General features: G+C 39.1%; 1 protein-coding gene across 2 annotated transcripts in view; it reads right to left on the reverse strand.

Annotated features, from left to right (window-relative positions):
• The window catches only part of LOC149324014 (ras-related protein Rab-3C), a 203302-nt gene that overhangs the window by 85580 nt on the left and 92190 nt on the right, over positions 1 to 25532 (reverse strand). For both annotated transcript variants that reach the window (XM_089495447.1, XM_089495439.1), the window contains exon 3: positions 3793 to 3911. In XM_089495447.1, coding sequence (XP_089351573.1) covers positions 3793 to 3911 — 119 coding nt within the window. The remainder of the gene's footprint in view (positions 1 to 3792; positions 3912 to 25532) is intronic.

A 25532-nucleotide genomic window follows, 5' to 3' on the forward strand; every position in this document is an offset into this window, starting at 1 on the left:
TTGACTCAGCTTGCCACTTGCATAATTAATAAAATGGCTCATCCAGTTTGCAGGATAATCTTTGACCAAGTTGCATGTATGAAATGTAAAATTATGCAATTGTTTGTATGTGTTTACTTTTTACAGAGGGAAAAAATGGCTAGAATTATCCTCTAAATACCTAACAACAATTCAAAACAATTGGTGCCTATTTTGCCCAGGATTCTCTCAGATGTTTTATGGATCAAATATTTTTCAGATTAACTCTGCAATGTTCTCATTCCCATTTCTCTCCCAGTAGGTGGCCCAGATATTGTTAAGTTGGGCATGCAAAACTGACATATTCACTAGATGGAAAGGATAGGAAAAAGCAATCAAGCAAGAAAGCCTAAGCAAGATGACAAAAATACTATCATAGTTTGTACCTAACACAGAATGTTGGGGTCACAATTGGTTTGAATCTGACATCATTCTTAGATGGAGGCAATTACCATCTCCATTTAATAGACCAGGCAATTGTTTGAACATGATTTTTTTTCAGGAGAGGAGGGGGAATGAAAATCTTGACATTTAAACATTCAGATATGCACCTTGCCTTTTTGCACAAATAAAATATCAATAACATGTATTGGACACCATAAATCCACCTGCTATTTTGCTCACCAGGGAAAGACAAATAGAAGAAGCTTCCTGGACCATTTGAACCTGTAGCCCAATGTGATCTATGAGGACTCAGACGTGGGGAAAGTTTCTGAGGGGATTCTGGGAGATGTAGTCCAAAAGAGCACTATTTCCATGCTCTGCCCCAACTGGCAGCATCTCTCACGGTTTCAAAAAGTGGTAGATCTTTCACAGCATCTGTTATGTGATCTTTTTATGGGAAGATACAATAGACTGAACTGCATACTGTCTGCACTTAAAATGTGATGTGCTGGGATCTTTCAGTAAAGGCAACATAGTGATTTGTTGGAGATACTCTAACCACAGTTTTCCTGTGGGAATGCATCAGATGATATACCAGTGGTGGCAGCTGGTCACTCCTTCATCAATGGGACAGTAAATCCATGCTAGATTTTAGCCTCTAATTTAAGGGAGCTATCCAAGGTGCTGAAATCTATCCTCAGAATAGATTTGGCTCCTTTAAAGTCTGAACCCTAAATGGATTGATTGGATCCCTGACACGGAAGTACCAGCTGTCCCTGTCCACAAGGCTTTAGCAAACTCTGTAATTCAGCACTGTATGGGCCACTGTGGGAAATTTGGAAGCATAAATCAGAAGTCTATTCCCAGAGTGAGCCTGAATGTATTTTACAGAGCTTTCATGTTGCAGTATATTTTAGTGTTGGTTCCTCTTGGCATTCCTCTGTGCTAGTGGAGCATTTGATTTAATTCTATAAATAATCAATGGAAAGCAAAATTGCAAACATTTAAATATTAATGAGATGGAATGGCCAATGAAGGATAGGTAGCGGAAATGAAAGGACTAACTTTTCCCAGCATAGGAATGAATGATGTCTTTTGGGATACACAGAATTTAGTAACAGGAGAAAAGAGGCCTCCGTTGAACCAAAATACTAGTCATTAAACACTGCCATTATAATCTTTCTCTGTATTCTCAAGTATATTTCTAGGAGGATGAACTGTATTCCACATCAACGGCAGAATGGCTTGGGCAACTAGGAGCGGCTCCAAAAAGCAATTTTGGGAAGTGGATGCACCCATGGGCTGCACTTCCATCATCCCTGACTCAGAATTGTAATTCCTCTCCCTGCCGCAAAACCAAAGCAACCCAATGCATAGCCTTTGTAACTGGTGCCAAGCCTACTTTTCATCTCCCTCCCATGTCTGTGTAAACCTTTGCAGTTAACCATTAATTTTCCATTCTGTTTTCAAGGGAAACATGAAACTTATAAGTAAAACACATTTTGTTACTTTTCATCACTTTTTGTTGGTGCAAGAAACCTATTATTTGTGTCTCCCAGGTTGATTTTACTTTTGGTAGAGGGAATGCAGCTTCTAGATGTCTTACTATTTGTAATTAGAAAGTTCTATTAAAACAGCGGTGTGGAAGGAATCCTGAAGGATACACAATGGCAATGCTTAGACATTTCAATGTTTAAACATTTTCTTAGAAATCTAAAGTTTGGTCATGGATACTTAAATACTTCATTATCTCCTTGGCAAAAATGGCTTTTAAAATCAGACTGCAGCTGCCTCTTGATGAATAGCTGAAGGAAAACTTGAGAGGTGCTGGGCTTTTAGATAGCACTTTGTATAATAAATGTGCTCTCAACCTTCTGCTTGTTATTAACTGCTGGCTTTCTGCTCCATGCTGTTTTAGCAGATTAAATCACTGCACAGCAGTGGCACCCATATTTGCCCCATAACATTCAGCCTGATTTCAGAAATGCTGGAATTTGTATCCTAAATTTACTATCCTAACCTTAACAATGATACATCATGAAGAGTACAACATCTGTTACAGAACATAATATTGGCAAATCTGCATGATAAACTGTATTAGACTGCAAACACGATGAAAGGAGAGGAGTGAGGGAGGATCAGGGAAAGCCAAGAAGCAAAGGGGCACCATTAGGCAAGGAGAAGCTAAAGAAACAATTGATTAGTACAAAATAGGTTCCCATCATATAGAAAAAGTTAGAGTTGCAGACCACACAGGGAAGAGACTAGAGGCAGTATGAAAGAGGGAAACAAGAACAGTTACATTTTGTAGTACCAGATCCTGTCTGATCATGGATATTCAGCTGGGTCAGCCATGGTTAATACTTAGATGGGAGATCACCAATGAATACGAGGTGCTGTAGACTGTATTTCAGAGAAAGGATCTGGCAAAACAACTTCTCAGTATTTCTTGTTTCAGAAAACATAACGAAACTCATGAGGTCACAATATATTGACAGGCAACTGGAAAGTACATACACAGACAGGAAACACAAGTGAAGGGTGTGTGTCTGCCTCAGACATTTTAGCATTTTAAATGATGGATGGAGCTTGAATTGTCAAGTATTATTTTTGCTGATACCAAAAGATTCTTAATACAATTTTGGTTCTTAATGATAATTAAACTGAGTAAAACATCCTTAGCTTCCTATAATATTCTTTGGCTACTTGTCTCAAATGTGTTCTTGCCAATTTTGTTTTCTCCATTTGGTCATTAAGCCATCCTACGCACATATGCCCAAATATTTTTAGGTGAGTTGCATTAGTACTGTCAACTCCTAACTGCTTTGATGTGTAACCATAACTCTGAGATAGTCCATCAATTAGCCAATAGTGAGAGGTGGATGTTTTAAATGTGAGGACAAAAATCCAGACACTGATGCAGAAAAAAAAGAGAGCCAGTGCAAAACATTCTCAAAATCAAATTCATGCTGGCAAGATAGACATTTTTAGCAAAAACTAAGTTGTGTCTATTCTTGGATAGAAAGTCCCTCAGATCTTAGAAAATAGCAACAGCTAGGGTTATAAAAGTAATGTATCTTCTGCAGGCAAAAGATATTTGGTTTTACAAAAAGACTGCAAATTGTTAGTTATTAATTTATTGTTATTATTGTATATTTTTACTTCAAGGGTGGCAAATGCAGGTAGGATTTTTATTTGCTTTGTGTGCCCATATAATCAGACCAGCCTCTGATACCAATCACTTCAGCTTCAGAGTCTGGATAGTGTAATGTGTAACTTGTTTTCAGGTAGCAAAATGGCTTTGATCAGCCAGACAGGAACAAAAGAAACATAGTTGTGAAATCAACTGTCACACACTTTCAGTTTGTTTCTCTACAAAAGCTTACTTACCAGTCTTGCACAGCATTGAAAGATTCTTCATTGGTGATGTCGTACATTAAAATGAAACCCATTGCGCCCCGATAGTAGGCTGTAGTAATCGTCCTATATCTTTCTTGACCAGCTGTGTCCTAAAACAATCAAACACAGAGGAATGATAGCAAAATGCTGGCAAACTCCAGTCATTAAAACTAACAGTAACAGTTAAAATTGTTGACCCATGTTCCTTCCAATACAGAAGGTATTTTCAGTTACACAGAGAGCAGAGGTCACTTATTTCTAGTGCTGGGAAATCTCACTAAAAACGTAAATGTGTTACTCATGTTTCACTACATCCTATGAACAATGCATGCCTTTTACTTCGGAGTTAATGACATTAATATGGCACAGTCCATTATTTTAAAAGAAAAACAAAAAAATCTTCAAATCAGAAAAGGGAAATATTGGAAAATATTTTTTAAAAAGTTGAAAATAGAGGTGTTTGAGGGTCACAAAAACTCTAATGAGAAGAATCCTGGATAGATGAGAATCTTTGTAGTTGCAGACTTATTCTGCATAAAATTTGGGCATGGCTGTTTTGTGCATATAAGAACGTTTTACGCACAGCAAACAGAATTTTCTCCCATGGAGAAAGTGCCTCTTTTGCATGAAACAGTCATATATAAATTTTGCATAGAAAAAGTTCTAAATTAGGTAAAGGCTTTGAAGGATATGGTTTTTGAAAGTTTTCTTGCAGAGGGAAGAAAATTGCTAAAATTACATGCTGTTTCATTTCAGAAGAAAGTTCATAGAAAAAGTACATTCCTACTACAAACAGCCACTTTACATCTGTGTAACAAATACATTTTATTAATTATGCAACTTTTCAAATATTTATGGAATTCTCTTTAGAAAATTAACTAATAATGACATTGACTCTTCTTAGTAAAAAAAAGTACTGTGTTAAGAATAACTTCTTTGCTACTAGCAGCTTTTTTTTTGTACAGCAGAAAAGGATGGAAGGAGAGGAGAAGCTTAACTTTCTTTTTGGATGCTTCTTTTTCTGTGTATCTGCTCCATAACCATTTTCTCTTTCCTAAGAATGAAAAGACCATTAAAAAGGTGCCTGATATGCTGTTCTATAGCCTAGGGGTCCTGATAGTGAAAAGGCTGTCATGTCATAGTTTTGAATGCCACAACCCAACATGTAGATCTGTATCACCCAAATCCATCTTCACTTCTCTATATAGTAGTAATTCCTCTAACCCAGAGATGAAAAACATGCACCCCCTGATGTTCGATTTCAGTCTCCCTAATCCATCCCATTGTCTATGTTGGCTATGATTTATGAAACATGTAATCTGTCAACATCTGGAGAGCCAAAGATTTCCATTCTTGCTAAAGATTGCATTACAAGTTGCTACTCATGACTATCAACAGATCATCTGCATCATCTTCTAAAACAGGGATGGGAATTATGGCACTAGTTGCCCCACACTACTGCTGCATGTGGCAGTAAACTGGCTTTAGTGATACCTTAGACCTCTCTTCCCTTCAGACCCCTGCATCACAATATAACCTCCACTCTCCCTATTACCCCAATGCTTTGTTCACTCTTGGAAATGGGTACTTCAAAATTACATGAATATAAGCATGAGAAGAAAATGCTCAGTATAACCATAGTTTTGTAATGCACACTACTGAAACAAATATGCCCAATCACTTTAATGAGTCTGGCATAAGAAAACCTCTGGTGGATTTTGCCCATACAAACTAATCCCAAGAAGACTGAGAGCTTAAACTTCACTTGCTGCAATAGGTCTTAAGGACATTTTAATGCTCTTTGAATTCTGTTCATAATTTATTGGAACAGTGTAACATTTCACATTAATATTAATAATATTAAAATGACTGAACAATATGCTAGCATTTTCCTGATCCACCTCTCCATACAGCGAATTTTGTAGCCCTTTTGTTGTTTTCATTATGCCTGGCTTTCATGCAAATAGAAAGCACAGGAGAATTAATTTCCATATTTCATTTACATTTCTTGCTATAAATCAATTCTGATTTTCCTCATTAAATCTTGACGTGAGTCTCTGTGTAGTACTAGTTTTTTTTTTACTGATACAATCTTGCTTACTCACGGGTACTAATTTATCCACTGATCAGATTACCTTTAATTCCAAAATGCAACTGTCTGCCTTTTAGTCTAGGGCTGCTTTTTAAATCAAAACTTAACAGCATAAGCTTGACGAATATTGATAAAAACTTGACCTATTCTTCCATGATGACGTTACCATGGCAATCCATCTTCTTTCTGGATGAGCAGAGAAAATGCATTACAATTTTCAATGGAGCACTTTCTTTGCTCTAGCACCAGACAATTATTCAGGTGTGGTAGCCACAGCTATAGATGAAGGCATCAGTTCTAAATACATTTTCATTATGGCAGCTCCTTCACAGGCATGCCACAATGAAGATCCACATGGAACTGAGAGCTGGAAGGAGCCAACATTAACAGCCCAATATAGGTTTGTTTACTCAAAAGCAATCTCACTATGTTCAGTGGTGCTCACTCCCCTGTTAAGATCATTGACCAACAGCACAATCACACATGTGTTTACAGAGGCAGTAATCACATAGTCTTCCATATAGTCTTATTACACAGTGACTGTCAGTATTGCTCACCATTTGGCTATGGCTACTGAGAATTGAAGTCCAACAGCATCTGGAGGGCTGTGTGATTCTCACCCATGATTTAGAATCATGTTTCTCCAGAGTTCAACAGTGATTACACTCAAAAAAATATGCAGACAAGTGCAGTCACTTGAGATATCACTTGCCATAAGACATAGTACTCTGTAGTCTTGTCCTAAGCACAGTGTGGCCAATGGGATAAATTTTCCATTGCTCTCCAAGCCCTGATACCACTCCCAAATTTTTTTTAGTTTTACTAAAAATGTCCTCCATCCCCTTGGAAGCAAGGGGATTTTGCCATGTTCTTCCCCCATTGGCTGTTTTAGGCCCGTTTACAACTAGGAAGAAATCTAAAACATAAGAGGTGTGGGGAGCAATGCATCCCCCAAACCCTGGCAGATGTTCACGTCTGCTATAGGTTGGGATTTGTTACCTTTTCAGAAATGTTGGCTCTTTCACATGGAAGAGGCAAGCATCATTATATCATGATTAAATCATGCTAACAGCATGATAGGGGAGAAATCATCACACTTCTCCCGTTTGTGTCCCATGCATAAAGAGTAATGGACGTGCCACTGGGTTATAATGGAGTTTCCATTATTACCCAATAACACGTCCATTACTGTTTACGGACAGGACACGAACGGGAACAGGGGTGTGATAATCTTCTCCCCAACTGCACTATTAGCATGATTTAATCATGATTTAATGATGCTTGCCTCCCATGTGAAAAAGACCTTGGATAAAATGTTGCCCTCCAAATAATGATGATATATGACTCCCATAATCTCTCATCATTGTTCAGATTGGAGGTGGTTTATGGAAATTGGAATCTGATAATATCTGGAAAACCACCACTTCCCTAGACCTGTTGTAGACACAGAGGAGACTCAGCAGTCTGCAGAATTTAATAGCCATGTCTTACTCACTCACCCCTACCTGATCCCATATAGCATAAAGTGAGTAAAAGAAGAGGAGCTCATATGTCCACAAAATGTTCTTTTTCAACATTTGGCTTCATTGTAGTGAAACACTTCTGAAAAATAGGTTGAGTAAAGGACATAGTTTTCACTGATGCCTGTGAAAGATCACCTGTTTTATTTGTGTTTAAATAGTGTTATCTTTTGTTGCAGCTTTGTTGCACTAGGAGTGTGAAGTACAAGGAACTGAGTCTCCATTTAATTAAAAATAAATAAAAGAAAGAAAATAGTTCTGGTAAATACCGCACAGCATAAAAAGCACACTTGGCATTTCAGTATGTTCCACCAAATGTTTGGTATTTTGGAAAGACAGCATGTTTAGAGACTCCCTTTTCCAAATAAATGAACAGATCTACTTTATACATATGCATGGTTTTGTTCATGCATCTTATACAATGTTAAAGTCCTAAGTTAAATTACCTTCCCCACTCCCACGTCCTGTACTGAATGCTGGTAGTTATGGTTGTTAACTCAAGAGGTTTCATTACTAACATTTGATGTAGCACAATTGTAGGAGTTGCCACTTCTCAGAAAAGGTAATAAACACTTAAACACAAACATTAGGCCCAATTAAAGTAAAGCCCCTGAATCATTGTGACTTTGGAAAGTCAACATGCATGTATGATACACTGATTCAATGAGCTTACTCTAGCTGGGAGTAACAGTTGGATTTAAGCCAAAGTAGCAAATGTTTTGTGCACACAAGGATGGACTCTTGGGCCAGATTTGAAAAGTTAGATTTAAAAAGTAATTCATTCCATTATCATTATATCCCATTACAATTAGTATGCCTGTGATAATGGCAGAACTGCCCCAAGTATCTTAAAGCTCAGGCAGGCTCATACAGAAACATACAGTTTTTCAGACAGCCTACACTTCTTTTGCACACAAGTATTATCTCAGCAATGTGCTACTAGAGCTTTTCAGAGTCTTGATAAATATATATATATTCAAAGTCTTGCCATATATATATTCCCTAGTCCTAGGAAGAAAAGGAGTCAGCATCATGAAATATGGAGTTGATCCATCAGATGTCATGATGTTCAGTTTTAAAATGTTGCTTTGCTTGGTTTTATCGACAGAGAATGCATTCCCTCTTTTTATATTGCACACCAAATGTGAGAAGATTACTATAGCCTACAAGAAAATCAACTTCTAAAGAGAACCTTTCCCTTTTCATTTGGCCTCAGTGACCTCAAAAGATTTTTGCAATTTGACAGAGTTTCTAATATTAACTCTTCCGCTGGCAGAACACTTCCTAACCCAAAAATAGACATGTTCCTGCCATGCAGGAAGCCGTGGTTTTTATTTTCCATCACAGATGTGCTGAATGCCTTTGGTTTACTTGCCTGATCTCTCACCTTCGTCTCAAAGTAATGATGCGCATGGGCTCATCTTCACATCTTTGAGGCAATTTTGGCAGCTGCTGCAGTTTGCTGTGTTTTTTTAAAAAAATATATGTGTGGAGCAGGAATTGATATAATTTAATAATATAGTGTCAAGGAACATCGTGAAGCAAAATATTAGGCTAAGAGAGAGAGAGAGAGAGAGAGAGAGAGAGAGAGAGAAAGCAGGGGCTGACTTCCAAAGGTGATATAAACTCACTTTGGCTGCCTCTGCACTGCAGAAATAATCCAGTTTGACACCACTTTTAATTGCCATGGTTCAATGCTATGGAATTCTGGGATTTGTAGTTTTCTAAGGTATTTAGCCTTTGCTGTCAGAGAGTTCTGGTGCCTCACAAAACTACAAATCTCAGGATTCCATAGCAGTGAGCCATGGCAATTGAAGCAGTGTCAAACTCCATTATTTCTGTAGCAGCCACAGAAGGCTAAATATCTCACAGAACTACACATCTTACAATCCTGCACCATTGAGCCATGGCAGTTAAAATGGTGTCAGCCTGGATTATTTTTGCAGTGTGAATGTAGCCCTCGAGTGATGGGCTAAAAGAGAATAGTTTCACCTCCTTGTATTTGCTGATTTATATTATATTAGATAACACTTCTGTTAAGTGAGAAGACATGTAGTGGTGTGTTAGTTGCTAGAACTGTTGACCACATACTTTTGTGGTTAATGAGCAGATGTGAAGGGAATGGAGGCTGTTGCAGGCAAATCCAAGGTCAGTCTCTTGAGAACTTTTGGGGTGAGAGAGGGAGGGAGGCACCCCTGGGAAAGGGGAAAGAAAATAAATGTTTTGATGTTGTAATGAGAAAATAGCTTGTTTGTCACCACTTTAACTGTCATGGCTCCATGCTATGGAATCCTGGTATTTGTAATTTGGTGCGGCACCAGAGCTCTCTGGCTGAGGCCAAATATCTCACAAAATTACAATTCCCATAATTCCATAGTACTGAGCCACGGCAGTTAAAGTGGTATCAAACTGGATTATTTCTGCAGTGCAGATGCAGTCCTTGTCAGCATCTCACTTGATGGCCACAGGTAAGTGCCCTCTCCCCACTCTCCACTCCATCTATAATATACAGAATAAGAATAATGACTTAGGCGGGGTACAGACTGCCCAAAAAGGGCGGTTTGCCCGCACTTTGTTTTGCTACATGAGGAAGCTGCAGCTCGCTCTTCTGTCCTTCTCCCATCTTTGTCCCAATTGTGCAAATGCATTTCAGAGATATCGCACTTATCCTATCATTGAAGTAGAATTGTATTAACGCAAACTCCCGTTAATACAAAATGCCAGGACAATTTCACTTCAATGACGGGACAATGACAGGCTCAGGGTGACATCATCTGAAAGCCTTTCAGGCGATCATAGTCAATTGCACTTTCTGGACGGGACAATGTCCAGAGAAATGGAATGTTATGTGAAAGTCCTTCAATTGCATGGGAAGGATGAGGAAAGGACAGGACGTCCCCCAACTGATAATCTCCAAAGTCTCTACAGCAGCAGAAAACAAGCTTCTTCCTTCCTCAACATGCCATCCCTTCAAATGTGTAAACATGGCTATCTTCTTGATTGCCTTTTTCTGTACTCTTTTGAACTTTACAAAATTGTTTCCTAAAATTCTGTGGAGACAACTATAGCATAGCTCCAAAAGTGGAATTCCCGCTAGAACAGACCCACTGAATCACTGACACTTGCACAAGTGTTCATCTCATAACATTCACCAGTTGAATTAACAGTTCTAACTCTAAGATGGGGCTATGAAGTGATTTAGGCCAGGGATGGGAATCAAGTGGTCCTCCAGATGTTGTTGGACTATGGACAGAAAGAATGTTTGCTATTATTCATTTCCTAGTTGAACAACCAGAAAACCCTGTCAGGGAGAACAACAGAGCACTGAGATTTTCATGCAGTTTTCAGACAATATTTGAACATCCCAAAAGATTCTTGAAGATTTCTCTGCACAGAAAAATGTGGTATTCTGTGCAAAAGAACAATGTTTCCTGGATAGGAAATGTATTGTTTGCAGAGAAAAAGTGGTGCCCTCCCCCCCCCCCAAAAAAAAAGCAAACACAGAAATATCTATCAGAACACTTCAGAACACTCAGATATGAGAAAAATACTGCATTTTCTCCCTCACTGGGGAGAAGACTATAATAATTATTTATCCTTGCATGTGAGGACACTATAATCAAGGATTTATGTCTCTCTGTTGGACTACAATGCCTAGAAGATTCACCACTAACTATTCTGGTTACAGCTGCTGGAAGGTGCAGTCCAATCACATCTAGCCCCTTTGTTTAGACCAATGTTTCAAGTGCAGTGTTACATCATAGAATTATTATCTGTTGTGTGTCTTCAAGTCATTTCCAACTCATGGCGGCCCTAAGAGGTTTTTGGTCTCCAGAGTTATAGTCCAATGCTCAAACCACTACAACACACTGGCTGTCACACCATAGGTATGTACATATTTGTGTTATTTTCAGTTCTTTGCCTATTGATTCCCAATATGGAATTTGGTTTTTCTACTCTCATATCACATAGTCTTACTTTTCTCTGTAGGAGAAGTATGAAAGAGAAGTCCAGACTAGGAAGCTTATAGCATCATCTTCTGCAGAAACTAACTAGTCTAAAAGACTAACTAGTTTAAAAGACAGCTCCACTGTCTTTCATATAGAGAGACTGGGATTTTAAAATTTTGTTTTAGTATTTTAAATTACAAACTGCCACTACCAACTTGGCAAAAAGGTATTATGTAAAAATGATACACAGATGTTATCCTTTGTTCTTACATGCATCTTAGGGGAATAGAGATCTCTAAATCTTTCCCAAATTTTCTGTCTAACCAATTTGAGATTAGGATTATGAAGACTGTGAGGCAGCCAGGTTTGAAGAACACTAAAATGTAAGTCCGGTGATGCTCTCAGGGGAAAATGCAAATGTGTGGATGTTCATAACATTAACAATGAGCCATGGGCAGTGTGGGTTTCCCAATTCTACACAAATATGGTGAACAAACACAGAACTGTTGTTGGGATCCAAATTCAGCACCCCAAGCATTTTAGAATACATTATGTAAATGAAGCCAAATACATTTATTTTCCCCATTTCATTTGCATACTTTATGTAGGTCACAGAATTAATATTTTTCTCACTGCAGAATCTACATTACCTCAGCCATGATTTGCTGGCAATATATAATATGTATGTGCACAGCCACATAGAAAAAAGCTGTGATGCTGCAACAAGCAGGTCAAGGTGCATACTGCTGGCAGACAGTTCACTCTGTCTATTATCAATGGCCACCTCCCTGGTTCTAACCTGGTCCAAGTCCTTATCTGTGGGACCAAATGATCACAATCCCGGGTCATTGGTCTTGCTAACTGAGAATTCTGGGAGTTGAAGTACAAGATCTGGGGCCCATCCAATGACCACTCCTGTTTGAGAAGGACTGTCATGATCTATAAACAACCCACTTGTTACTGTAATACATCCAATACTGATGCTATCTTAGATTAATGAACATGTTTTGAGAAACCAGATTGGTTTGTCAGGTACAGCTATCAAGATGCCAGAGACAGTGCTTCTTCCATTAATCTCAATCTTCATGAATGGCCTCATAATGCAGACAAGGCCTCTGCTGTGCCAGACTGACAAGGAGACAATCCATTCTTTCAGATCCACCTTACTGAACTGTTCACAAATGATGTATCATCATCCTATGTATATGCTTAATCTCTGTTTTGTTCCATTAATCTTTTGGCCTCAAGCATTTTGCCATGTCACCTTCAAGATGAATTATGATGTGTGCAAATGGAGGGAGATGCTGATGTGGTGGCTTGCAATAATAAGCTCAGTCATTTTCCTGTAGAATATGCTACCATCATCCTGTAGAATATGGACTATATCATGTGCAAAGTAGGGGTGGGCCAGGCTCCTTCCATGGTCTGCTTTCAACCCCATTTTATACCCCACTGCCCCCCAGCTGCTACAGAAATGCTAGTGGTGGCAGTTGCCATCATCTGCATTTCTGAAATTGCCCCAGCTTGTTCACTGTTCTTCTCTTTCAATTGCTTCAGGAAAGGAAGTGAACTTTCTGCCCTGCAAGCTTGAAAGACTCTGTGGTGGAGGAGAATGATTTAGAACCCTCCTGCAACAGAGAGCATAACCTCCATTGCTACCATACTTCAGTGGCAACCGCAGCAGCAAATTCAGCAGCATGGAATTGAATGGGGATATTGGGGGTTGGGAGAAGTGTTTGGCAATCCAATGTGGCCCCCTATTCTAAGGAAATTATCCACCTTGTTTTACAGTACCAAGATTTTTACATGGTTTTCATACCCACATACAAGTACAGGATGTAGCCTAAGCAGCTAATAACTCCAGCTGTACCCACACTGCAGAAATAATGCTGACATCATTTTAACTGTTGTATCTTCATGTTATCAAATTCTGGGATTTGTAGATTGGTGGGGCACCAGAGCTGTCTGACAGAGAAGGCTAAATGTCTCATAAAATTACACCTCCCAGAATTCTATAGCATTGAGACATGACAGTTAAAATGGCATCGAACTGGATTATTTCTGCAGTGCGGATGCAACCTCCACCTATATCTGAGAACAGGCATTGAAAGAAGTGTACATATGATGTTAGATCAAAGGAACAGTCAAAGATGCAGGTTTTTAACATAGCCACATGCTACATCTTCTTGTGTTTAGTACACAATCATCATGGTGCATAATTCCAAGTATCAGTTGGATAGCAAAAGTTACCAAACAGCTCTGAGTAGAGTTGCCATAAAACCCAGCTGGCCAATTTCAACTAGTTTCTGGACATGTCACCAGGGGTCCATTCAGGCCATTATCTGGCCCAAATTTCATGTTTTCATTTAAAAAGTAGTTTCTAGCCTTTGTAGGAGCTGAGATGTGGAGCAAAATGTGCAGTCACTCTTCTATCCAATTGTTTTCTCAAAAATGACCCTGCTTCTCCCAGCCATTGTGTGTTTAGACAATAACTGGTCTCACAGCTATGACTGACATTTGTGGCCCATTTTTTCTCTCTCATTTCCAGTAATGGTGTGGAGGAAAAGCTAGCCTTTGGAGGAAGGTTTAGATGAAATCTCTTTTGAAGAAGTCATTGCAAGGACTGCATAGAAAGCAATGGAGCCACTGAGGATGGGGAAAATGCAACAAAGCAGGCAGCATAAGCCACCTCTATTACTGTCACCTTCTCTCCCCTTTGCACTATTGCCTCTGCTACCATTCCCTACACACCACTGTATGCCCCCCTCCTTCTGCTCCTTGGCCTGCAGCCATGGTGGCACCAAAGTTATTCTTCACTACTCTAAAATATCAAGCCAAATTGTTTGGTACATGTAGAAAATGGAAATTCTTATTACCATGAATTAATTTCATATTCAATGGCTTTCCCCAGATTGGTGATCTCTTTGCGCTTCCCCACCACATTAGTTTGCATGGGCTTCAGTACTCCAGTTCTCACTATCAATCATCCTCAATCAATCTGTTCCCCATGAATTAGTAACAAAGTCTCTAAGGTCCAAATATTTCCTTTTAGGGGTTGCTGTAACTGCTAAACAGAAAGAAAAAAAATCAGGATTTCTCTTGAGAATTCAGGTACGCCTGTTTCTGAGCTGCAGAGCAAGCGTTCCTGCCAAATTGGCTTGACACCAAACAGATTTTTTTTAATGAAGTATGTTGATAATACTTCCTCCTCTTCCAACTGCAAACATGCCTCTTTCGACAGCATGTAGGAATATTTCTTAAGACTAGTTTTCTCTTATCAGAGGCCATGCATTTACAGTACTGATGTTCTTCTTATCAGGCTAAACCAGCAGGTGCACCAGCGGATTGTGGGATATGAATTATAAGTTTGCTTTTATATAAAAAAGAAAGGAAATAGCAAACAGAAGCCTATTTGAAGCTTTGATGGTTCTCTTGCTCTGATAACTGTCTTATAACTGGGCCTGTCCCATCCTTTTCCACCCTACAGAAGTACATTTCTGGATTGTTTTCCTTCTGTATAACATAAATTATGCCACAGGTATAATTAGTACATTAGTTTTTAAAAATAAAATAAAATAAAAGGCCACACAGATTTACAAAATAGATAGAGACATGCAAAGCTAGGGAAGAATAAAGGAATAAGCTGACTACTAATGAAGTACCTTTCTTGATATTTCTGTGAAATATTATGAGCCTAATTAAGAATCTGACTGAACAGATGAGTTGAAAAACCTACATTTTTAGTCTTTAATGAAAGGGAGTGATTTAAGGAGGAAACTGAGTGATTTAAAGAGTTAAAGTGAGAGGTTAAAAGAGCAAAGGCAGGGTGGTTAAGGGTCTTGATTTATTCCTCCGCCTGCCACTAGGGTTTCCAGGTCAAGACTATCTCAGCCCTGAGATTTTGGAGCTGAAATCGCATACTGAATCCCGTTTTGGGAGAAAGGTGGGTTATAAATCCATTAAATAAATTAATAAATACTTTGTGGTAAGTTCTTGTGATGTTACAGGGGGTGGGCCCTGGTGATGTCACAAGGATGAAGTTACAAGGTGAAGGCATTAGTGATGTCATTAAGTATGATACATAAGCATGAAATACAAGTGATGAATAATGAGGGCAATATAGATCAACACACTTTTCAAGCCAACACTTTTGCCCTGAAATTTCTCCCCTTCCCCCTGAGCACTGGAGTAAAGGAGCCAAACACTGATACTGAGGGCTAAGCCCAGAAATCTGAGAATACCACCTGCCATTTCTCCTTTGCAGAACCTTCCCTCTGCCAGATCTTCTTTGCATAAATTTTGCATATCCTTATCTCAGTTGCAATCTTTATTGCAGCTAGGAGAAGTATGGCTCTGGAAAATTAGTGAAAATCACCTGTACCCACTTGTACCTCTTCTCCAGATCATTTATATCTTACCCTTTCCTGTGAACTGGGACTCAAGGTTGTGTTCAGTACTTAAAACAAGTTCAAATGAAAGCACAAAGATAAAAAAAAACATTCAAGCATTATTAGTGAAATGTAATGAAATTCCTTGTAGAATTAAAAACATTGCAAACATTAAAAGGCAAGAAGAGGAACAATGCATTAAAAGATAAAAGAGAAACAATGGAAGAGTACACTATTAAAAGTCCTTGCAGTTTTTTTTTTTAAAAAAAACAGAACACATTACTAGAGGCCCTTGTCTCTAAACTGCAGGATTCTAGGAAATGCAGTCAAAGAAAGTAGATTTTACAAGCTCTTGTAGTTCCAGAAGGTCAGAAGTGAAGTTTTCAGTAGCCTAGCCCTTCAGATTGCCACCTCAAAACAGACTGAAGCATTTAGACCAGGGATGGGTTGCACACATTCCCTATAGCTAGGGTTAAATTATTTGGACTATCCCCAGCCTCTGAGATGTCAGGGGCAAAACCTGAGGCATAGGCAAAACCTTTTGTGGTGTCACAGGATGGGCCCCGGTGGAGTCATCAAGTTTGATACTTTCAGCATCAACCATACTCTGCCATTCAAATCAGAAACACTGTGTCTAACAAATGACAAAAATATGTACACACACTTTTCAAGGCAGTATCCTCACCCTGATATTCCTCCCCCTAGCCCTGGTGGCGCAGTGGTTAAATGCCTGTACTGCAGCCATTCACTCAAAATCACAAGGTTGCGAGTTCAAGACCAGCAAAAGGGCTCAAGCTCGACTCAGGCTTGCATCCTTCCAAGGTCTCTGAAATGAGTACCCAGATTGTTGGGGCAAATTAGTTTACAGTTGTAAACCGCTTAGACACTGCTTAGGCAGTATGAAGTGGTATATAAATGATGTTTGTTTGTTTGTTTGTTTGTTTGTTTTGTCAGCTATTGATTCAGTGGGTCTACTGTAGTTGGGACTATCAGTTGGATTTAAGAACATACCTGCAACTGTGATTGTTGAGTGAACAATTTGGCCATAGTCAACTTGTGTGAAAATACTTCCATATAATTCTAATTTTATACATGTTTTTGTGTTTTACCACACTCTTATCCCCATGCTGGGTTTCAATTATTTTCTGTTATCTAGACTGGGTGTCCAAATCTTGTTTGCAACACATTAACTAGACTAACAAGTTTTATTTGGCATAAACTTTTGCAGACTTCAGCCAACTTTTTCAGCTGCTAGAAGACATTAAAGTGTAAATAAAACTGGTTTGTGATTATGGTGCTACAAGACACTTTGCTGTTCATATTGAACTTTGAATTGGGGTGAGGTGCTTTCTGTCAATTGGGCTGTTATTAAGGTGGACAGAACAATGAGGTAAAATATACAGCAAGTTAGGGCTATCAGATCCAGAACATTTCATGAAACTAGTGCATCTTAATTCCCTCTTCAGGATGGCTCCACCACAAAATCCATTGCATTAAAACAAGTACAGCTAACAACAATATATTATTGTTGGGAAAACTCATTCTTCGTGTTTCACACCTTCAGTTTATGACCCACTAGGATCAAAACCTAACATCATTAGGGAAATAAAATATATATATTCTCGATTGCAGAACCCTGTACTGCAGGAGGAGAAATGAGGCCATCTCCACTTTTTTATATAATAATAATAATAATAATAATAATAATAATAATAATAATATTTATTTGTATCCCGCCCCTCTGAGAACAATCGGGGTGGCTAGCAAAGTTAAAAACACAAAACATATAAAATCCCTGGTACCCTCCCCTCCTTAAAAAAGTATTAAATTCAATGCAATATTTAAAAAACAGAACAAAGGCAGTAAACTCAGAGGTCTTTCAGAGTTTGCAAGTAACTTTTTGAGATTACCACCGGCTGAGGAAATCTGAGAGTTGTTGTTCAACAAAGTAATTTTTCCAAGCTCTCCTACAGTTCTGTAACTTTTGAATTTTAAAGCAGGTCTTATTTTATTGTTTACGTTCCCTCTTGGATTTCTTGGTTTAACAATGAGATCACACACACACACACACACACACACACACATCATCTAGGACCCCAGTAGGCAGAGGATGCAATTTATAAATATTATGGGTAATAATTCACATCTCTTCACAATCCGTGGAGTACTCTGAATGCTTCATTGGATAGTTGCAAGGGATCCCCCCCCCAAACTAGAATTAAGAATTTCCCCACTGATACTGACTGACAATCCACAAAAGCCTTTGCTCTTCTTCTGAGTAGGAAATTCATGAAGAAGAATTACATGGCGTCAATGAGAAAAATCAGATAATTATGGGTAAATTATGAACTGATTACTATATGCTTTGTAAATAAGTGCAATACATAGTGCTTGTCTTTCACAGTTCCAAGTTTCAGACAATTTCACCTTCTGATAAAATACAACTGAAAATTATTATGGCTGTCATCTTTATGGAAGCAAAGTTCTCATTACCATTAAAAAAGATTTCTCTGGAGTTAAGACTAGACATGAGTTCAGTAGTTCCTTTCTTTTGTCTTTTGCATTCATTTAAAAAAACATTTGCAAGTTTTAAATTAGATTGAATACAAACTTGCCAATCAATAAAATTAGTTTCAAGTTACCAATTTAAAGAATGAGATGCCTATTAAGCACCAATTACCTTCAGGCAGAAATGCAAACAACAACAAGAAAACAAGTGGCAAGGAAAGTAAAACAGTAGAGAGCCACTGTAGTATATTGGTTCGAGCATTAGTCTATGACTCTGGAGATCAGGGTTCAAATCCCTGCTTGGCCATGGAAGTCTACTGAATGGCCTTGGGCAAGTCATACTGTCTCAGCCTCAGTAGAAGACAACCACTCCCACCCCACCCCCTGAACCAATCTTGTCAAGAAAGCTCCTTGGTAGGTTTGCCTTAGGGTTGCCATAAGTTGGAAACAATTTGAAGGCACACAAATGTTTTCATTGCAGAAGGCCCTGGGTTCAATCCAGGACAATTCCATTTAGGGCAGAAAACACTCTTGTCTGATACACTAGTGAAGCACTGCAAGCTTTTTTTTTTTTTTTTTTTTGGCTGCTTTGGAAACTAGGACATGAATTAATAGATTGGTTATATATAAAAAAAACTACATCTAAATATTAGAAAGAACTTCCTGATGATAACAGCTATTCATTAGTAGAAAAGATTGCCTTGGAAGGTGATGGACTCTCCTTCTTTGGAGATCTTTAGAGATTGGATGGCCATCTTTTGGGAATGCTTTAGTTGCATATTCTTAATTGTAGTCCCTTCCCACTTTAATTATAAAAAAGAATAAACCAGCTTTCCACAACTCAGCATCCTCTACATGTGTTGGACTACATTTCCCATAATAATCAGCCTACATGGCTGTTGGCCATGCTTGTTGCTGGGCTGTGGAGTTATAGTCCAATACATCTGGGTGGCCCCAGGCTCCGGAAAGTTGGATTATGTAATTCTGAGTTAAATGAACCAAATGTCCAAAGCAGCATAGAACAGTTTCCAATCTTCCTATGATAGAGCCATAATAAGCACAACAAAATATTTTATTTGTGTCAGCCATGATTTTAGTGACACTTGCAAAATATGGTCCTCCACTTCACTTTTGTTTCAGTGAAGCAGCTGCATGATCTAACAGAAGAAGCCAACAGTACCCATCCTTTCAAAACAACTCCTGGACCCACTGTGCAAATTATGTAGGCATATGGAAGGTCTTTTAAATTACATTGTCAAAGTATTGTCTTGTGCTTAGGTCTAATAAGAGCAACCATGTGGTTCAGTCAACCTAAATTGGCAACACATTACTTTCATTTTTGCACTTACTGAAAGGGCCAGCAGGCAGATGCTTTGGTTACACACATATCATGGTTTCCTGAAGTGAGGTATGAAGTTGGAATGGACATGTCTCCTATACAGAGTGACTCATTCTGGTTTCTCAATGGATGTGTGATATTTGGGGCTCTCTTCAGTTGGAAGAGTCTGGGCAGTATAAAGAATATGTACATATTATGACTGTGCCCTTGAGAACAGTCATTCAAGAGATTCATGAAATACAAATCACTAAGGCCTGGAAGTGCTTGACTTTGGCTTGAAGTAGCCTATCAACCAAGAGGAAGGTACAGCAGGGATGCAAAATGTGATGCTAAGGTCTTATGGGATGCTCAGCCTAAGAACAAGAATCCCTGGACAAGTAGTTAATTCAGACTTCTAGCAAAAGTGCTCTATTCATCTTCAGTAAGCCAAAAGAAAGGGGTGGCAGATAGAAAGAGAGAGGAGGGGAGAGAGAGAGAGAGAGAGAGAGAGAGAGAGAGAGAGAAGGTATCAGAAAGGGAATGGGAAAAGTATCTGAAAAAGAAATAAAAAGAGAGAAAGAGAACAAGAACAAATATGTGTGCATTCATTCACTGATAGATGCTTTGCAGAGAGTTCTCGAAGTCTAATTTCACAGTCTCTGCTTTTGACTTGTGTGATTTCTTTTTGTTTTCTTCATCTACCTGTCCCTAATCCCAGGGAAAAGCAGCACTGCTAATGATGTTGTTGTTGTTGGCAGGTGCCTTTGAGTCATTTCCAACTTATAGTGACAATGGATCTGAGGAACTAGACCAAGTCTATGAAAGCTTGTTATGGCTTGAGACTCATCACCTTAGCGAAACTTTGGTTCAGGGTGCAGTTATGCTAGAAAATGTGTAGGCTTCATGTATCTTGCCAGGAGAATGGGTCAAAGAAAGTTCTCCTTTTCCATGATGGTACAGAAGGGAGGAGGGCAGACATTCCACAGCAAAGGGAGATAAGCAGTTCCAATTTGCTGAGTGGGCATGGGTATGCCTTTCCCCTCCTTTCCCTTGGCGCAAAGTCCATAGGATATATGTTCATGTAGTATATGCTAAAGGAAGGAAAACCATAACAGTATATAAGATGTCAGCAGACAAAGGAAAGTCGCCTTGCACATCACATGCGCAGAACTTTTCTACATCACTTTCTTAAATAAATAGCCTTATTGAGCCCAAAACTGTGTGGCCATTTCACCTGTCTTTTGCCCACACACTTGACAGCTAGATGCCATGAGAGTGTTCCCACTTGACAGCTAATACTGGGTTGTGAGTGAGGAAGCTCCCACTGGCCAAGTTTGGGCTGTGAGTGTAACAAAACGTATGGTACTTCTTTCATACAGCTAGTCTCAAAGGTGCCACAAGATCCCTTTGCACACTATCACCATTGGGTTTTCATGGTCAAGTAGGGATTTGAACCCTGGTCTCCAGAGCTATAATAATGCCCAAACCAATATACCACTATTGCTCTTACTGCTAGCTATAAACTGTCCCTAAAATTGTTAGTTGTATGGTTGGAGAATATTCTTCCTTGCTCCATCCCCTGCCATGCATGCTATTTGATCATGCTCAACAGTCCCTTCCTCTTTAATACCAAATTGTGCATCCAAATAATTTATAGCTATTTTTTGCCCTAAATTTATAAACTCACAGATGTTAAAATGAATGAATCAATCAATCCTAGTCTTAAAAACAAGTAGCATACTGATTACTAAAGCACTGTCCACAGAATCCACAAAATGTAATATGAGTAATTGAATTTGGGACTTTTCTTTGACCTTCTTAAGGCTGAGACTAATGTTATCATCTGCTGCAAGAGAACATCAGAATGACAAGAGAACATCAGACTGTAAGATTCAGAGGTTGTCCACATTGCAGCAAAAATGTTTTGGAAGTTCGATGACAGAGCTTGTTCATTATATTTGCATTCAATGATATAGTTCATCCTTCCCCAACTTGGCACTTATTGCATCTGCTGGACTACATCCCATCATCTTTGTATGCTTAAAATCTATTCCAATAAAATTGTAACCATCAATTCTTCTATTTGGCTCATCTTCATTCTTCAATTTTTTTTAAATATGCTTGCATGTTTCATTCAACAAAATGCCTACTATATCATCAGAAAATTTATCTTTGTGCTGAAAGACTAATGAGAGTATCTGAGCAGGTAATTCAGAGTTTGGAAATTTTGCTTTTCTTGACTACATCTTCCAGAATCCCCCAGTTAGCATGGTGTGTGGTCCAAAAAAGTAAAGTTTCCAAGCTCTAGGTTAGGTGCAGTAATGATTTCAAATGTTTCTTGCCAACAATAATAAAATCAACAAATGGGAACTGAAACAACTGGTCTCGGTTCCAATAAAAAAGCCATGCCCTTTTCTAGGATGTACCATTCCAACACCTGTAGTTTTCTCTTTATCTTTTTGACAACCAATCAGTATTCTGTGGTCACTGTTCATGTAGCTTTCCTGTCCCCCAAACATTTCCCACTAATTCCCCCCACCTCCTGCAAGTCTCCATGTGCAATAATTTACTTTAAAATATGTATCAGGACTTTCTTGCACTGTTTGATATTTAAAAAACATAAACAAAACATAGTTTTTTGTGTGTGTTTTTCGGACTATGTGGCCATGTTCTAGAAGAGTTTCTTCCTGACGTTTTGCCAGCATCTGTGGCTGGCATCTTCACAGATGTTGGTGAAACGTCAGGAAGAAACTCTTCTAGAACATGGCCACATAGCCTGAAAAACCCACAAAGAACTATGAATGCCGGCCATGAAAGCCTTCAACTTCACAAAAACACAACACCTATGTTTGAGAACAAGAAGTGAATTTCTGGATTCTTAAGAGTTTCTTGTGTTTCATTTTTAGTTAGCTCATGTGGCTCCCGGAGAGTCTGAGGGCATAAAAACAGGTCCCAAACCTGCCATAGTTGCCAATCCTGAAATAGAATTTTTTGTTGTTGTTGGACAGATTGATGTTTGGCTCCCGTGCTTATTTTCAGGACAAACCAGGACAAAGTATTGATTTCATGAATGTGTGCCATAGCTAGTTTCTATCTTTTTCATTGGTGCAGTGGAAAGCATGCTAGTGAACCCTGGCTCATTTTTTCCAAACCAATGCATTTGCAATAACTCTTAATTAAGCAAGCACACACACACACACACACACACACACAGTTATTTGCTGAGGCAAAAACACTTCAGTACAATTCTAAACATCAAATATATGATTTTAAAAGCAGGTACTGCTCCCACTTTTCTAGAGCCTGTGCATCATACAGTATATGTGTGCTGTGATAATCGAGAAATAATTTTAATCATGTCCATACAAAAGCAGGTCCTACTGATTTCCTTATCAACTTTTGATTGTAACTTGGCGCACTATGGCTCAGAGGTCTCTTCAAGTGTAAAAGGGAAGAGGGGTGTAAACATTATCAGGGTCTGGCAGCTGGTACTACAAACCCTCAGTGGGGTTTGGCACCTGCTTTATGGAAATGTGTTTGCTTCTCTACTGTAAGAGTAGGGCAAGGGAATCAAACAAACAGCAAACAGTGCTGCTTATCCCTGTTCAATTGGCAATATTTTCTTTTCCTCCATTTAAGTCAGCTGCTAGCTAGCTTTGATAACTGCTTGTTTCCGTAATACTCAGTACAACACCACTTGTTAGCATTAGGAAATCCCTGCTGCCACTAAAGGGTGGATTGTGGAAATCAAAGAGAATTAAAAAGAAGTAGAAATGGAACACGCTGAAACCGGAGCAAGTCTTCAGGAGAAACTAGTTCATTTTGAACACTAATAAATTATTCAGCTTCTCTGGATTATTTTCTCTCCCCCCCCCCCCCCCCCCGGTGGGTACTGCACCAATGGAAGATGTCAGCCAATCACAACCTCACAGTCTGAGGGTTTAGTTTTTTGTTTTTTTTTAAGGAAACTAACAAGATAGATACTGTGAATGTTTGCCTTTTATCATTTTGAGGTTTGGATGCTTTCCAGTCCAATCTTGTGAAGCCTTTGCTCCACAAATAAAGACATATGCCGACAGCTAATACAGCGTCCTGGGATGAACAGCCCCCTGTTTCTAACCTGTTTGCCAGATGAACATGACAGCTACAAAATCAGAAGAATAACACATTAAAAATAAAAAAGAACAGGTTCTTGACATAACAGAAACTCAGGCAATAGCTAGAAAGAGCTCATGGTCAGAGTGCTTCTTCCTTCCTTCCTTCCTTTCAAAAACATTAGTTTGATTCTTTGTGTTTGTAATCTGATATTTCATTTATATCACTACAATTAAAATTAGAATAATGTCCCCGAGCTGTTACTTCACACTAGAAGGTGGAGGTAGGGAATTAGAATACAGATACTAAAGAGAAGACGAAAACATATGGTTCACAGGTGGCACCTCATACTGAGCCCTCCTCCTTCACAAGTGATGCCAGCATCCAGGGAGTGGCAAGATGATAGTGGAGAGAGAATAGCATAGAGCTTGAAAACATGATTGTTTTGGACTGGTGACTGGGAGATTCTACAAGTTCAAAACACTAAAACATGGCAGTGGGCCCCAGAGTATAAAGGCTATCAGGGGAAGACAGCTGACTGGAGCTATCCAAATGCTGAATGCTGAGCTCAGAATTTTATTTTATTTTCAATTACATCTCTTGCTGTGGCCATTCTGTCTGGAAGATCCTGGTTATTGTAGGTTGCATCTACACTGTAGAAATATTGCAATTTGACACCACTTCAATTGCCTTGGCTCTACCCTACCGAATCCAAGGATTTGTAGTTTTGTGTGCCACTAGCAGTCTTTGGCTAAAACTACAAGTCCCAGGATTCCATGGGAAGGAGCATTTAAAGTAGTTTCAAATGGCATTATTTCTACAGTATAGATGCACTCCTAGTCTCATAAAATAACTTTTCCAGGCTTTAGCTGGCTCTGCCTTATATGGGTAGTGAACCAGAAGTAGAGCTTGGACAGTTATTTTTAAAAAGCAAATTAGATATAGTTCATACTTCTACACAGCAAAAGTAGTTAGTTACCTGACAGTTAATACTGTGGTACTTAAACCTTTCTTGTTTCTCAGAATTAGCTACAACAGTTACTTACAAAAACAGTATGCAAATTGCTCTTAAATGTAAGACCACAGATCTCCTCTGGTAGGCTGTTCCATAATGTTGGGATCACTGCTGAAAACTCCCTGTGCAAAGTTGTGATTAACCTGGTGTTACAATGTTACGATGTTCTAGCAAATGCTTCCCTGATGTTCTGAGAGTGCGTGGCAGATTGTGTAGGGAGAGGCGTTCCCGTAAGTAACTCAGGCCCGAGCCATGTAGGGCTTTAAAGGTAATAGCCAATGCCTTGTATTGCACCCGGAAGATAATTGGCAGCCAGTGAAGAGATTTTAGCACTGGTGTAATCTGGTCAAACCTAGATGTACCGGTGACCAATCTGGCTGCGGCATTTTGAACCAGTTCAAGCTTCTGGACTTGGTACAAGGGTAGCCCCAAGTAGAGTGCAGTACAGAAGTCATAACGAGAGATTACCAGTGTAAGCACCTCTGCTTCTAGGTCCTTTTGGTCCAGTAGGGATGCAGTTGGCGTATCAGCTGAAGCTGAAACCACGCACTCCTAGCAGTCACATCTATATGAGATGACAACTGTAAAGATGGATCAAGGAGCACTCCCAAACTGCGAACTTTGTCCTTTGGGGGAAGTGTGACCCTGTCCAGGATAAGCTGACAAATCTCCTTTCCCGGACTTGGGGCACCTATTGCGATTACTTCTGTTTTCTCTGGATTCAGCCTGAGTTTGTTTTCCCAAGGCAGGCTTCTAGAGGAGAGATGCCATCTTTAGTCACTGCTGTAGTCGGTGACATGGAGAGATAGATTTGGGTGTCATCAGCATACTGATAACACCGTGCC

The sequence above is a fragment of the Sceloporus occidentalis genome, unplaced genomic scaffold (assembly GCF_023333645.1).
Source record: "Sceloporus occidentalis isolate IW3139 unplaced genomic scaffold, rSceOcc1.0.p SCAF_1, whole genome shotgun sequence".
NCBI lineage: Eukaryota > Metazoa > Chordata > Lepidosauria > Squamata > Phrynosomatidae > Sceloporus > Sceloporus occidentalis.